Here is a 16450-nt window from a genome sequence, read left to right on the forward strand (position 1 = left end):
ATGGCCACTGTGACCTCACAAAACAAGTTTTTCACCACAGTCCACCACTATTTAACATTGTGACTGGTATAAGGAACACAGTGACCATATTTCCTGCAACACAAACAAACATGATCAGGTAATTGTTTTTCTGTCTTCTCCAGACTCCAACAGCAAACCCAAGGTGGAGTGCAGCGTTGTGACAGAATTCACCGACCACATCTGCGTCACCATGGACGCTGAGCTCATCATGTTCCTTCACGACCTGGTGTCGGCTTACCTGAAGGAGAAGGAGAAAGGTTTGTGGGTTGTTGTTTGTTGTTTTTTCTCGCGACCGTCGCTCACTCACTCAATGAGAAAAGGAAACAATGTGAAGTCATCTCAAGCATCAACAAACTCATCTCCTGAGTCATCCGCAATAGGTGTGGCAATGCCAACTCTATTATTTAAGAGTGAAAATAGCCTTCAAAGCTGCAAACAAGGTATTGTGCTGCACGCCAAGAAAATGACTCATCCAACTATTCAAAGAGAAATAACAAGATGGACCACATCTGTCTGCCTCTGTACCTGCAAAAGCTGTTTGTATGCTGTTGGACACATTTTGGAGAGCAGCATGAAACGCAAGCAGCTGAGTGTTATTTTCACACACAGTGGGGAGGTCAGGGAGCCCAACGCAGGCAGCATTTTAATGGGTTTCCTATTGTCACGAGGGAACAAATTACCACTCTTCATGCCAGCAACCACGCATTTTTCATGACAATTAAAATAGTGCCATGACTTTGTTCTGTTGATTCTGCTGCTCAGTAGAAAGAGGAGAGGGGCGAGTGATGAAGATTTTCATCAGTGTTGCTGATTAAGTGAAGTAGGACAGATGGGTATTTGAATGTGAATAGACTGTAGTGGATCTCTGCAGTCAAAGTGCCACCAGTGTTTCCAGGGATATTAATGAATGTTTATCGCGCTCCACTTCAGGATGTTGTTGTTGAAGAATGTGTTTGTCTTGTTAAAGAGGAAACATGAGGGCAGCAGAGCGTTCCCAGCGACATCCTCATTGCTTCTCTTTACTCCCCGTGTGTCCTCAGCCCTCTTCGCCCCGCGTATGTTCGCCGCTCGGCCGGGCCAGAAGAGCCCCACAGCCGTGCACGACGACAGCTCCGCAGACAAGGACACGGACAAGGACAAGGACGACGGGATCAACTACACCACGGTGGACTGGAGAGAGTTCATGTGTAACACCTGGCACTTGGAGCCCACTCTCAGGTGAGCTTCCATTCCACTGCACCGCGGACATGTGGAGCATGTTGTTTTTTCATCCGTCGGCAGACACACACCCTTTCATATGACGAGGTCAGAGATTGAGTCGCAGTGTTTGTTCATGAATAATTCTCATTCAAAACTGACAGAGTAGAAAATAAGAAGAGCAGCTGAGATGCAGGAAAAGCATCACTCTTCATGACCTGATGGTTTCATTTTTGTCTTTTTTTTTTTTTTGTGCAACCATGCACAGACCAAACATGCAAATCCAGATACACGCACATCTGCCCTGCATCATTATAGAAGACTATTTGTATTTAAACTAGAAAGAGCGGAGTGTGCATGCTGAAATCGCAATTCAAGTTGTTTGTGTTTGTGGTGTTTTGTCTGTATCTCCTTTTTTATGAAACAATAGAAATAACACCAGAAAATATCAGCAAAAGGTCTGAGTTCAAAATGAGGCTGAGGTAGCACAACTAATATTTCAAGTATCAAATGTAAAAGTTTGCTACATGCTTGTAGTCCTGGCTTCAGGTCCAGTCCACGGTCCGTTGCTCTCCTCTCTCCCTGACTTTCCTGTCATTCTTTACTGCCTGTACTAGTGGAGGCAAAAATGCCCAAAAAATTACTTATTAAAAAAGTAAAATGGCTCTTGTCAGTATGACATACAGTACTGTATGGTTAATACTTATTAGTGTCTACTTACATATAGTACTGTACTGTATATCATGGAATTATCAATATATTGTATAAGCAATGCCTGAATGTTTAACCTGTATTTTATGTTCAAACTGGTAGACGTGAAGCCAGTTAAAAGGGACAGTTCAACATTTTTGCATGAATTTACCTCGTTCCACGTTCTGTTATTATCTCATAGTGTGGTGAATGTGCAGGTCACAACTTGTCCACAAGAGCGTTTTGGAGTTGTTGGATTGTGTATTTGATGAGTTTGATGAGGGAAACCAAGAAATCCCATTAGCCTCCATAGCGTAGCTCTGAGCAGCTCGCAGCTCTGCTCTGCCGTTCTAAAAATAGCTTGCACCGACAGTTAAAGATAACGAACCTACTCTTTAGACTAGGGTTATGGCAATTGGCCAATTTGCCAAAATGTTGAACTATCCCTTTACAGTAAATACATCACAGTTTTTTATAAAATGATTATTCATGATGAACTATTTGCACTGTGCACTGTGCTTGGTTACTGTTCGTGGAGACATGTGGACTGAGATTATTTGAAAAGAACAAGTTGGTTTTTGTAGTCAAAGTTTAATTCCAGACTAAACGTGTCTTTTATCCTCAGGCTCATTTCCTGGACAGGACGCAAGATCGACCCAGTGGGCGTTGACTACATCCTGCAGAAACTTGGCTTCCACCATGCCAGGACTACAATTCCCAAGTGGCTGCAGAGGGGTGTGATGGACCCGCTGGACAAGGTACTGTCAGTGCTGATCAAAAAGCTGGGCACGGCCCTGCAGGACGAGAAGGAGAAGAAAGGCCGCGACAAGGAGGAGCACTGAGGACAACACTCACGCCACTGTAATCAAAGCTGTGCATCCATTCTCTACAGGTCACCGACACTGGATTCCTGTGTTACAGTGGCCAATACTGTAACGACGCACTTGTCAAACATGCTCATGTTATCCTGTGAATTTTGGTATAGTTGTTTACTGTGGTGCATGCCACTAGCAGCTCCAACTGAAGCGTTTTGCACCAGTTACTTTCTGTATATTTTGAACAAAGTAGCAAATGTTAGTATTCTTTGACTGCTTTAATGGTAAAACCCTGCCTCTTTTACCTGTTGTAAATGACCTTACTGAAATCGCTTGAAAGTTTATTTTAAGGCTTACCAATATTTCATGAGAAATGATTTCTTATACCATTGCCTTTTCTTTGTTTCCCATGGAACACATGGTAGATATGCTTTATGTATTTTATAGTGTAGTTTTAAGATATTTATGACCAGATGAACAGTTCAGTGACAGTGTTTTTGATTTTCTTTTTTTTCTGAGGTGAACAAATACATACTGGGAGGTTACGGCACATCATCCACTCAGTCACGCGGATGACATAAACATGTAATTATAATTTGAACCAAGATCATTATTTATGGGTATGTGAAATGCAAAGTCTATAACATGTATTAGCTTGGTGTGTCAAGCTTATATTTGTCTTTTTTTAATCCATACAGTAGAACCAGTGTATATAATTAAATTTCTTAAATGTGTTGATTTCCTAACTTAATAAAAATATTGCCATTCAATTTTAGACGCTGCGCCGGTCTGTTATTTTAAAGATGTACACTCAGTCAGGTATTATTAATACTTTTACCAAGTCTAGTTTTGTATTAATGGCAGTTTCTACTCACCTGAAGAGATGACAGCAGGTTTATCTTGACTTTGGCTCAGATAAAAAGTTGGTTTCGCTAGCCAGTGTTTTACAAACTCATTTTATTTAACACATGGGTATTTCAAGTCAGAAAGGCTGAAACAAAAAGATACTGTTGGTTGCATCATGGGAAATGTAGCATTTTTGCCGCCACTGAACAAAAAATACAGACACAAACCTCTGCTCCTTCAATTTTGAACATTTTATTTACTGTGCTGCTTATTTTCCAGTGTGTGAAATGCATTACTCTCTGTGCTAGGTGTTTAGAAGTTCAAATGAAACTTTAATTAACTAGAAAATGGTTATGATTTTTTTTGTAAATGCATCATATTGTTTGAATCAAAGCTTTGATGGTATCAGCAATGCATTTCCTTTCTTCGTGCAGTAAGTTGTTTTTCGCTCTGGGTTTTTAGGTCAGTTAATGAGAGTATATGTACGTCTACCAGATTCAGTCAGTTCTTTCTAACTTCTACTAGTTTCCTCCAGTGTTTTGTCAGAAAACCTCGCCTCCCAGTCCATGAAAAGCCTGCTGTGCTCTCCACAGGGTTTTGTTAATACAGTACTCTGACTGTAAGACTCCCCCCACCAGTGCTAATCTCTTCCTCTGTGATATCTCCCCCCTCTCCCTCCCTCACCCCAAGCCATGTTTCATTTTTGGTTCCATGCCATGGTTTTGCATTTTTGATGGTGCGTTGGCGGGCGCCGTGGCACTGTGGAGAGGAAGAGAACTGCGGGTTTCCTCTGTGATGTCTAGCTGTGAGATTACAGCAGTGTCACCTGAGGAAACCCAGACAGCTCAGTGTGAGAGCACACTCAAGTCTTTGCTCTTGCTTGCCTGGGCCGGACATTATTTTTGATTTTTTTTTTCCCCTCTGCCTGCTGCTGCACACCCAATTCCTTTGAAGTGATTTCCACTTTACATATTTCTAGACTGTAATTCTTCCTCTTTCTTTCACCTCATTGAGTGTCAGTAAACACATTAACATGACAGCAAAGTGAGTGACCAGTAGATGGAGTCAAAAGCCAGTCGGCCCACATGCTGAACTCTTCTTTAATGATACATCAACTCCCTACAGTACACTGTCCTGCTACTGAATTATAAAATAGAAACAGAATAGAAAACATTAAAAAGTCATGAAGTGGCCAGAGATGTTGAACATCTTAAGTTGCTTCCCTCTGCCCTTCCTGGCCGGGTCTCAAACTGTGCTCGGACAGCCTGCACTGAGCTCTGGACTGTCCACTCAGGGAAAATTGACACATGGCATTAAAGACCAGCAACATGATAGAGATATGTGTTCAGGTTGTAAAACATGAAACTGCAATCATAATGTGGGAGAGAGTAGATTTTAAACAGTCTTGAAGGACATGCTGTAATACATTTGAAAATTTAATCTACAGAATTCAGATTTTTTTCAACATTAAAGGGATAGTTCACCAATCTTGTATTGAAGCCCCGACATGAGAAATTGTTCCGAAAAAAATGAAATAAGTCTATTTTTCAAGCTTGTTTGTAGCGGAAGCTCCCAGTGTCTCGGTTCACTGCTCTTCCTGTGTCAGCGGAACAATTTCTCATGTCGGGGCTTCAATACAAGAGGGACATTACAGACGAGCAGTATGGAGGTATTTGGATGTTTTTTGGTGTGTCTTTTTGGATAAAGAAAGTTGGTATCCATTGACAACCATTATATGGACAAATACTGCTGCGCGGACCCCACCGTAACACAGAGAAGTCGACATGAGGGTAAGTAGATAATGAGTGAAATTTGAATTTTGGGTGAACTATCCCTTTAAGGGGGTTTAAGCTTTGAAGTGAGCCAGATACTAGTTGAGTTTTTGATAGTTTGCTTAATGCAGTTTTAGGGGGGAAAAATGTCTTCATTAGCAGAAGGCTGATAGAGAACAAAAAAAAAACGAACTGACAGGATGTCATTAAGAATATTTTAAATCTGGTCAAAAAGGTCTTTTAAAGGTCCCTCTTTGTATGAAGAGAGATTTCCATATCTTTGATTATAAAGCGGGGATGGGGTCTATATTATACTGTGAAAGTATTAAAGCCTTAGTCCACATAGAAATGTGCACAGCCTCTACTCTGAGACTGAGCTTTAAAATGAGCTACCAGAACTCCTGTAACTTTGTGATGTCACAACAATACCGTTATCATCCTAAACTACTCAGATGTGAGTCGTTCATTGAGCCTCATGTCTTGTAAGAGTTCACACACATAGATGTTTGCCAATCAACAGCAGATTTAACTTATTTGGGACTTTTGTCTGTGACCTCCAGAATCTGTCAGCAACATCAAATTCAGGTTTAAGCTCTTGGAGTCTGATCGTGGCATAACTATGGCAAAACTCAACATGGTGCAAGCCATTCGCTTGAACTGTACTGTACATAAACTGAATTGTAATCTTACAGGTTACACACAATCAGCCAAAAAATAGTCCACAACACAATAACCTCCATAGAAATGAAGCAACACAGAAATAACAGGAGGATTTGGAGCGGCTAGCTTTTGTCCGAGCTTTACTCCAGGTCTTATGCTAAGATAAGCTAACTGGCTAAAATGTCTTGTCACAATCTGACAACCCTAACTGCTCTTATCAACCACTTTAAGTTTATTAACTGTTGGTAAAAGGATTACTTACAACTTCATAACTTGATTGCAGTAGTGGTTTATTTCCCCCCCTGCGCTGATTATGAACATTTTTCATTTCTTTTTTACACACACATTTCCAAAGTCTAACCACTATCAAGTTGAAATCGGAATGTCAATTAAAGCTTGATAAAGAGGTCAAAGGCTTAATTACAAAAACTTACAGTAATTCAAAGAAAGGGTAAAAGTATAAAGGCTTATTGTCTATTTTATGTATAAATAGGAACAAAAACGATCCTTAGCGCTGCACTGCCCAAACCACCACCTACACAAGAAACATTGATTATGTTTCTGTAAAAACTATTAACAAACATAATGAATTCAGGTTTTTACTGGCGTTCCAAAAAATAGATTTTTATGGGACAATGTTTTTCACATCTCTTTCAAATTACCACCATGTTATGAAAGTCCTCATTAGCTTACTGATGGATAGAAATGAGCAAAGATGTGTTTAAGTGCTTAAAACCTCTCCGGAGCTGTCTTCTAAACCTTGCACTACAGAGCAAATGTCCCCACATGGGATAATAAAGACTGAACTTCATTCAGCTGAATACCACGGAGCGCTGTTATGATGTGCAGTGCCTAACCTGTCTTAATACAAAATGAGCAAACTGAGATTTGAGCTACTTTGTGATTGCTCTACTTCATGATATGAGCTTCACCTCAATTTAATAAATTAGTGTATTGCTGTGTTTGAAGAGTTGAAAGGAGAAGCCGCTGGTTAGTGTTTTTTCAAGTGCTCAGTTGGTAACTCTCTGGTTAGGCTGTTGAAACGCTGCCACACGGAATAGATTAGCGGCGCCGCACACTTGGTGGTGACTGGTGACCTCCCTGACCACCGTGTCGTCTGAACCTGGCCGCCGCGAACATCTGCCACGTCTGCCTCGGCTCTTTTATGTATGCTTGCTTGGATATGGTGCTTCTGAACTGATGCCAAGGCAGCAAAGTTCAATCTCGGCGTGGGCCAACTAGCCATCAGTTTAAAGACTGTCACCGCTCGTCAGTCTTTTCTAAACGAGAGCAGAAGAAGCAGGAGTTTGATTCAACTATGTGACAGACAGTTTTTAGTCCTTACCTCTATGTTAACAAAGGATGAAAAGACAGAGAGAAAAGCTGATGCTGCTCGTAGTGACAAAGCGATCACCCAACTCTGCATTTCCATTCATCTATGAAGCTTTTTAGCATCTTACAGCTCATTGTTTTTGCCTTCACGACCCACAAATTAAAGCTGCATTAACTTAACAAAGTGTTGGCCATGTGGAGGAGGCTGCGCATATGGAAATAACTAAGCTTCAGACACCGACATGTTATCATCTTTTCACTTACTATTCTGAACTAATGGAAAGAATGGATTTCATCAGATGTGGTGTTTTTCTAGTGACCCAGCAAGCTTAAGTACAATTTCCACTCCTCTTAAAGGGATAGTTCAACATTTTGGCAAATTGGCCCATTACCATAACCCCTATAGTCATAGCAGTAGGTTCATTACCTTTATTTGTCGGTGCAAGCTATTTTTAGAACGGCGGAGCAGAGCCGTGAGCTGCTCAGAGCTACGCTACAGAGGCTCTCGGTTTCCCTCATCAAACTCATCAAATACAAAATCCAACAACTCCAAAACGCTCTGGTGGACAAGTTGTGACCTGCACATTCACCACGCTATGAGATAATAACACAACGTTACCAGACAGAGTTGTTTTAGAGGCAAATTCAGAGACTGCTTGATGAAAAACTGCCCCTGAAGGCAATGCGCATCAGCGGTTTTGCATGAATTTGCCTCTAAAACAACTCTGTCTGGTAACGTTCCGTTATTATCTCATATCGTGGTGAATGTGCAGGTCACAACTTGTCCACCAGAGTGATTTGGAGTTGTTGGATTGTGTACTATTTGATGAGTTTGATGAAAGAAACCAAGAAATCCCATTAGCCTCCGTAGATTAGCTCTGAGCAGCTTGCGGCTCTGCTCCGCCGTTCTAAAAATAGCTTGCACCAACAATTAAAGGTAACGAACCTACTGCTAAAACTATAGGGATTATGGCAATGGGCCAATTTGCCAAAAAGTTGAAGTATCCCTTTAACAACTACCTTCTGCTGCAAACATGGACAATACTGTGAATGAATGCTGAAAATATTAATTGGAGCAGCTTTAAATCAGCAACAACTGACTTTCTCTACAGGACTCATATAACTTGTTTTGGCCCCTTTACCACATCGACTGAATGATGGGATAGAAAACATTGTTGTTTTGTAGAGAAAGTCAGTTGTTGCTGATTTAAAGCTGCTCCAATTAATATTTTCACAAGAACTGTGGGTCATCTCGGAATGACTGTTTTGGTTCTGTCCGACCTTGCAGCAGCAGCAGTTAACTGTTTTCAGAAAAATAATGATCAACTCACTGTACAGTACTCTACTCTTCCACCAGCATCAGACAAACAAAGTTTCCATCTCAGCGGTGAACACACTGGACCATTTTAGCAGCTAAAGATGCAGATAATTCTCCCATGACTTATTGGAGATCCAATCAAAGCTAAAAGAAGAGTGAATATTGGTCTTCCATTCATCAGACCGCCAAATACATGACTCAAAGAGAATGCTAATACTGCCTTTGTGTCTGCTGAATCTTCAAATAGGCCAATGTTATCTGTCAAATGTTAGCTATCTTTGACTATTGCACTGCCCCCAAATGGCCAAAATATCACATCATTCTAGCGTCTTTTAGCTCATGGTATTGATTTGACTGGCCTTGGGTGTGTTTGGTTTAGGCTATACCTACTCTTATCAGTGTTGTTTCTATCTGCAACAAGCAGCTGCTTTTAGCTGATATGTTCCAACACATTATTCCTATTGCAAATGTGCTTCTGTGTCTGCCAGATATCACAATATGTCCTGAACCCCAAGGGCCTATCTGTGACGCTATAGGTCTTTAAAAACTTTTTTAAAAATGTAGAGTTTATACCTAAATGTACATGCGAGAATGATAGTCAGTTTGTCTAAATCACTTCCTGTTATGCCATCATTCAGCACGGTTGTGTGCCCAGACTGGCAGAGACTCTTTCAAACCGGTCTGTTCCTTTAGAGAATCACATGCCTTCAGGACAAGAAGGCCTGCAACACCACTGGCCGCACTCACCTGTGGCACTTGTCAGTGTTATCTCGCGCAGCGACAGATAAGGACTTGTGGGTTCACCCAAACACACCAGAGTCAGCAGTCACATAGCTTCGTCATTACACACATGCACACAGACACACAAAAAACTGTTTTGCATTGTAGTCAGCAAGAGCCAATTTCAGCCATGGTGCTGTGAAAGCAAATGACTCTTCATAAGCAAATGCCAATATAGAGAGTCAGTTCTGCTCTTTCATGAGCATCATTAATAAAATGAACCAACATTAACTTCACATTCACGCATTAGCTGTGGTTTTAACCTCCCCCAGCCTTCTAGCTTGTGTTTTTGATTAATTTATCCAGACTGGTGTTCTTTTGTTTTTTTGTTCAACATTTCTCTAGGCACAATGCGAACTTTAGACATGTCTTCTATCTCAAAGGCTGCTCAGTGACCCACAATTATTCAGATTTATGTAAACAAGGATGTGAGGTGTTTCATCCACAGACTGTATGAGTTAATTACATTTAAAAAGGCGATTAAAAATGCAGGAGACCAAGATACCTGATTAACACTGACAATGCTGATCTTATTCTTTCTGATTCTATAATGTTGCCTTTATTGTGCCTCTTCAATCAGGGAGTTCAGACTAATGTCTCCAGAATCAGCCACGATCGATATTAAATCCGCAGAAACACAGTGTTCCTTTGAAATGAAATCTTTTAGTGAACACATATAATGGCAATATGCACAGACTGCGGGTCAACAAGCATTCACATTTAGCTTTGAAAGAGAATCCTCCTTAGATTTCCTGACGACCCTGGAGCACACACACTGTCCCTGTTTAACAGGGAAAAAAGTGAAATGAATGCAGCCAGGATATTACTCAGTCTTAATTCTTTTAGACCTCAGTGCAGCATTTGAGATTTGATCATGAAATATTAATCGACTCACTTAAGCACTAAGGTGGGTATCTGGCTCAGCACTGAGCTGTCTTAGATCCCATCTTTCTAATAGACCTTTGTCTGTTAGACAATTCATCTCTCTGAGGCACACAGCTCCATGAAAAGTCCCACAGAGCTCAATTCCAGGTCCCGCCTGTTTGTTCCTGCACGGTACAAGCTCCCTTTTGGAAATGTATTTAAATAAAGCTGCAAGTCTCTCCATTGTGAAGATACCAATTTGCAAAGGCTGTTACTCAAACGCAGCTTCTAGATGTCAGATAAATATAGGACTCATTTTAAATAGCAATATCTTTTTGACCTTCTTAGTTTACTTTAGAATTGGGGATTTAAAGGGCTGTCTCAAATATATATGGTTGTATGGCCTATTTGTGTGTAGCACTGACAAAAAAATGGAGTCATGGTAGTTGGTAGTGTATTGACAACCTATTGCCAGAGTAATGATAGAACTGTGTTATTTTTGGAGGCATGCATTTTTGTAATTTTGTATTTCCTCCACCACTGCCTGATTTCCATTCTACTTTCACTGAATAACAGTAGCCTCTATTAAGGCGTTGGATCCCTGAGGTGATACTATATTTGTAGGTCATAATTTTATTTGGACAGCACGGATCAGGGTATAAAACAAACTTCTTGACAAAAGATGTAGAAAATGTTGATCACACAGGGAAAAGGGATGCAGCAAAGGATTCATTCATTACATTAAACCCATGGAGGAAGCTTTTTCTTTAATTATTCAAACAGTATGTGTCCTGATTGTGAAAGACCGTGTACACTTTAGTCTAAAGTTTAGTTTATTACTTGTCAGAAGTTCCCGCTCAGGGATTTCATCAGCTTATTAGAGCTGGTGAGGCAAGTGTGTGTAATTGAACATTTTAGATTGAGAGAAGAAAAGACAGGACAGAGAGAGAGAGAGAGGATGACACATGAGAGAGATCCCAAAGCAGATGTGAATTCAGAGCAACATGAGTTCATAGTTGCATTTTAGCTCAGCAGGAAGCCACTCAATCCATCTGTGCTGTCAAACACCTATCAATAATGGAACTGATGGGAAATGCAGAGATGATTCCTCCTGTTAGCGTCTGTTAAAACCCTGTCAGCTGCCAGATGTTGGAGAGGCATTTGACTTAAACAGGCTAGATAGTTACAGTCGTCTCTGAACAACGGTAATGTTGGAGTTGATTTGTAACTCAAGCTTCAAATATACTGACCTACAAAGACAGAGCGTCGAGAACAGAGGCTGAGACAAAAGGATTTTCAAGTCTTGAGGCAGGACAGTAAACTGTATAACACAACTGTTCTAATAACTCTATTTGTCTTTTTAAGAAGATCATTTTACCCAAAAACTACATAATACTTAACTAATTCATGCTGTTACTGTAATCTGCTGTTGGATAATCTTCACTTAATATTCACAGAAACTGCAGCATCCACCAACTAAGGTCAGCTTTGTTATCCGTTTCAGTTCATTTTCATTATAATGTACTGTATATACTGTACCTCATGATTCAGTATTTCTGTGATTTGCTAAGTTTCTGTCTGTCAAAGTACTATATATATAGTACTATGACAATTTATGATTAATATTTAAATGCACCATTATGGTATGCCAATACCTCGGTATTGGCGAAGTCTAAACTGGCACGCCTCAAACCGCCATGAAAATTATAGGGAGGGAGGAGCAGAACTACCTTAAGTTGTTATATGAAAAATCACTGCTCAGAGAAGCACAAAAGATTGTTAACGACCCGACACACATCCTCAACCCAGAGTTTGATGTGCTGCCCTCAGGTCGAAGGCTCAAAGTTCCAAAAAGTAGACTGAATAGATAGGAACTCATTTATCCCTTCAGAACTCTAGGTTTTATTAATTTGACCGGTTTTACCTTTTTTTTGTATAGTTTTATTGTTTTATTATTTTTTTAATTATTTCACTCTTGATCATATAGTTATGCAAACATTGTGAATGTAGCACTCCAGTTTATTTATGTACTGTTGGTTTTATTCTATTGGTTTAGTTTTTCTCTGTGTCGAACCACTGCACACATAGCACTTTAACTTAAGAGCTGCTGGTTTGATCAGTTCTATGGACTTATTGATTTTAATGACTTATTTGTATAGAGTGGAAGCATCCTTCACTGTTTTGAATGTGTGCCAAATGTGTGAAAGTACTTTGTATGAATGTCTCGTATACTGTTTTGTCTATGCAGTGGCTCCGAGCCCAAAACAAATTTCCTTTTGGGACAATAAAGTACAATCCAATCCAAAACACATTCACTATAGATTCAAAAGAAGACATAACAACAGACATCTACTACAGGTTCTCTTTCATTGTGCCATGGCAAAATAAAATGTCCTTAACCCATTCCCTTCCTATTGTGGTGACCAAAGTGTTTGTCTTTGGACCCTTCCTTTTTGGGGCCACTCATCCGCTCAAGTGGCCTCACATACAGTATCACTGCTACACTGACAGCACCAGGCTATACCTGTCTTACCACCAAACGACCCCACTGCCTCTAAGTGGACCTCGGCCTATCAGTCTGAAGGAATAACAGCTTCAACTAAACCTCTCTAAGATTGGATGTCTAGTCATTCCAGCCAGTGCATCAGCAATATGCTTCAGGATTCAATCCCCCCAAGAGGAGACAAGTTACTCAACGACTCATTGACCTACACTGGGTACCTATGGTCACCAGAATCAAATTCACATCCCTGATGCTTGCCTTTAGAATAACTTCTGGGTCTGCACCCATCTACTTGAATTCAATCAAACAGTCCTCCAGAGCATGCCGTCTGGTGATGCTGTCCCTGCACTAAGCAGTCTCGGTCCAGACTGTTCTCCTCTGTGGTCCCCTGGTGGTGGAACAAAGTGACAAATGCGATCAGAGCAGGGGTATCCTGCTCTACCTTCAAGAATATCTTGAAACTTGTTTCTTCTGAGAGTACCTCTGTTGTTCACCATGTTCAACTAGCATTTAATCTGCATATTTGTTGCACTTACTCATTATAATCCCCTTGCATTTAGACAGCACTTAATATTTACGCTAAGGTTTCTATGGTAGGCCTACTGAAGCTACATAAATAAGGTTCCTCACTTGTAAATTGCTTTGGATAAAAGTTTCTCACAGATGACTAAATGTTAACGCACTCAGCCATCTTCCATCTTCCTAGTTAAGATTTTTTCTTTTCCACATTCATTCATTCATTAACCTTTATTTAACCAGGCAAAATTGCTAAGAAAGGATTCTTATTTAGGCAATGACCTAAACTTAGCTGTTGCCTATGTACTGTAGATTAACAAGGGGAATATGTTACTTAATCCAATGCTTTTCATTTATGGATCTCAACTACAGTATAAGGGAATGAAACATTTTAACGAAGGCACACCGCAGAAAAGCTAGCCAAGACATCTAGTCAGCTGTTTATGTCGATAATTGTGTTGATGACTTGGTGTTTGGGTCAATTTAATTGAAGTTTTTTTTCTAACTGTTCACACATAGGCTACAGGTTTCTGTTGCATTAACCAATCAGAAAATCAGACACTTGTTTTAATCCAGTTTTGATAAAGACTGCATTTTGCCTTTGGAGTAAGTGTAGGGCAGCTGGGGTATCCCTCTCTCTTATGCACAATTACTTAGTTAGCTTAGCATTAAAGTTGATGAGAGTTTGGAAAGCTTGTGTTATAATCACAGATGGTGTTATTAGGCACAAGTTGTACTTTTTCTTTTTTAAAACCAACCACCTGCTGAGTAACTGCTTTCCTGTTGACAGTGCCAACATTTTTAATTGCCCAATACATTCGCTTATGATCCAACACATACACGTAATGGCATTCCCATTAGCTTTAGCTGTTCTTTTACTAATTAGCAAATAACACGGTGACACACTGAACCAATAAGAGAAACATGGTAAGTAGGTAATGTAATGAATATGGTGAGCATTATCCCTGCTAAGCATCAGTATGTTAGCACTGTCAGTGTGTGAACATGTCGCAAATGTTGGCATTTACTCCAGCACATCCTTGTGAAATCTGGACTGAAATGATCATTTACTCATGCATTTATAAGCACCTTATGCCTGTAAACAACTGGGCTTGGTGGAGAAAGATGATTCACTTCAAGGATTAAATGTTGTGTTTCAAAGCATTTTGAGGAAAATAAATGTTTGTCCATGAAAAGGAAAATAATTTAAATGGTTGTGCTGTTGCTCGTCTGAAAGAACAATGTTTTAAAATGGGTGTGAATTTTTAAGTATTAAACACTGTGCCCACTTTCAGATAAAATTGTTAAAGCAGAAGTAAGCGATCCGGTCGTTTTGGCTAATGCTGCGTTCCAGGCAGGCTTTTGAAACCGTTCCAGGCAACCCACTCGTGTTTTTCCGATCTGTTTTACCGGTGAAAGTGCACTATAACGGCCACTCGTAACTTCCGACCCGTGAACTCGTACCAGATCGAACTGGTACAACTTCACAGGTCGGAAAAACACGAGTTACGAGTTGCCTTGAACACACCATAGCAGTCCTCGTCCCTACGTCACCACATTCACGCGCATCCCATGGCTGCACACACAGCATGCCGTTCTCTCTCCTCATTGGATAAAAACTGTAGGATACGAGAAATGTTTTCTCCTCGGCTCAGAGCAGAGCAGAGTGACTGACAGACCCGTGTTTCGGTCCAAACACTCTATGTAAGTGATTGCTGTCGGAAGATAGAACTATTTAAGACTTATATTAACACAAATATATCACTTACTTCTGCTTTAATATATCACAACTTGTAAGAAAATGCAATAAAGTGTAAGGCCCTATCTCTGAACCCTGTTATTGTCTGCAGCCTCACTGTTGTCTGATGAGTTTCCACAGTTTGAACAGAAAAGGTTCACACAGCGCAAGAACTGAAGCAATTTACAGCAACATCCTTAATGTCAAGCAACCAATTTAACCATGCAAAGGCTGCGCTGAGAAATAGTCTAAAATCACTTACAGTAACTCTAATCAATGCAGCTCCTTGTTCTGGGTGTTATTCAAAAAACTTTTCAGAAAAGTTCAGAAATGCTTTATTTGTCAGAATTGCAAGTTCTTTGTACCTGTTTCCTTTTGAGGTAAAGTTTGAAAGGTAAAAGTTAAAATTGTCTTCTGCGAGATGCACCCAGTTCACAATCACTTGTTTCAGAATTTAGTAAAAACAAAAACAACACAGAGAGAACATGTTCATCATTCCGCTCATTCGCCAAGAAAATTGGGGTCAATGGTAAAATTCTGCAAAAAACGGTTCCACAAGCAATAATTTTCAAATGAGTTGAAGGAAAACTGCAAGTCAACGTTTTCAGTTTCAATTCCAGAAATATGTTAGAAACAGGGTATGATATGTAAAACACAACCCCAGATACCTGAACATTTTTAGACGTAATATGAGAGAGAGACAGTGACTTTGAAGCTTTGACAAAAGGTTTTCAAAGCCCTGCAGAAGTTAAAGATGCAAGAGGAAGATCTAGAGCAACACATTCACAGCTGAGAGAGGCTGACAGAGCTTTAAAAATAAGTGATTCATGGTCGGATACAGGATAGACTACTTTTTTTTTTTTTTTTTTTAACACAGTGAGACCAGATGCTACAGTAGATCATACTGGAATATCATTTCCCTTCATGATGAGGAGATCTCTCTACAAGTTTGAATTCATATCAGTGAGTTCATCTGAAAGGCAGAGGTGAAAACGCAGATATCCCACCACCTCATGAAGGTTTGGGCTGCAGATTTTTACAACGCTGAACTCAGATACAGGAGGAGATATAACTTCCAGAGTGTTAGAAATCAGTGCAAGGAGATCCACAGGGGTAATGTGTAAAAACAAGCCAACACTGGTTGGGAGGTAGAGCAGAGCAGCTAGAGCAGCAGTGACTGAGCTTGAGTGGAGGAGTGTTTCCAGTAGAGGATAACTGCCACACAGGCTTATACTCCATATTCATCCCCTCATGGTGGACTGAGTGTCGGCTGGGCTGGGCGCTACCGTGACCCCCCCTGCTGTCTCCTGAGGTACAACCTGGCATTAGGAAACAGAATGGGCCGTGACTAGCAGCTGCTTATTCATTCAATCTTTATTAGGGACACGGCTCATGGGA

At 40.4% G+C, this 16450-nt stretch overlaps 1 protein-coding gene across 21 annotated transcripts in view; it reads left to right on the top strand.

Moving 5' to 3' along the window:
• The window catches only part of bltp1 (bridge-like lipid transfer protein family member 1), a 74395-nt gene extending 70897 nt beyond the window's left edge, over positions 1–3498 (top strand). For 19 of the 21 annotated variants that reach the window (XM_085767274.1, XM_085767281.1, XM_085767284.1 and 16 more), the window contains 3 exons: positions 144–278; positions 1062–1239; positions 2534–3498. In XM_085767274.1, coding sequence (XP_085623400.1) covers positions 144–278; positions 1062–1239; positions 2534–2750 — 530 coding nt within the window. In that variant the 3' untranslated portion in view covers positions 2751–3498. The remainder of the gene's footprint in view (positions 1–143; positions 279–1061; positions 1240–2533) is intronic. The other 2 variants (XM_085767295.1, XM_085767294.1) reach the window with 1 other exon arrangement.
• The last annotated feature ends 12952 nt before the right edge of the window (positions 3499–16450 follow it).

The sequence above is a fragment of the Trachurus japonicus genome, chromosome 22 (assembly GCF_045865225.1).
Source record: "Trachurus japonicus isolate A0001 chromosome 22, Traja_1.0".
In the NCBI taxonomy this organism is placed as follows: domain Eukaryota; kingdom Metazoa; phylum Chordata; class Actinopteri; order Carangiformes; family Carangidae; genus Trachurus; species Trachurus japonicus.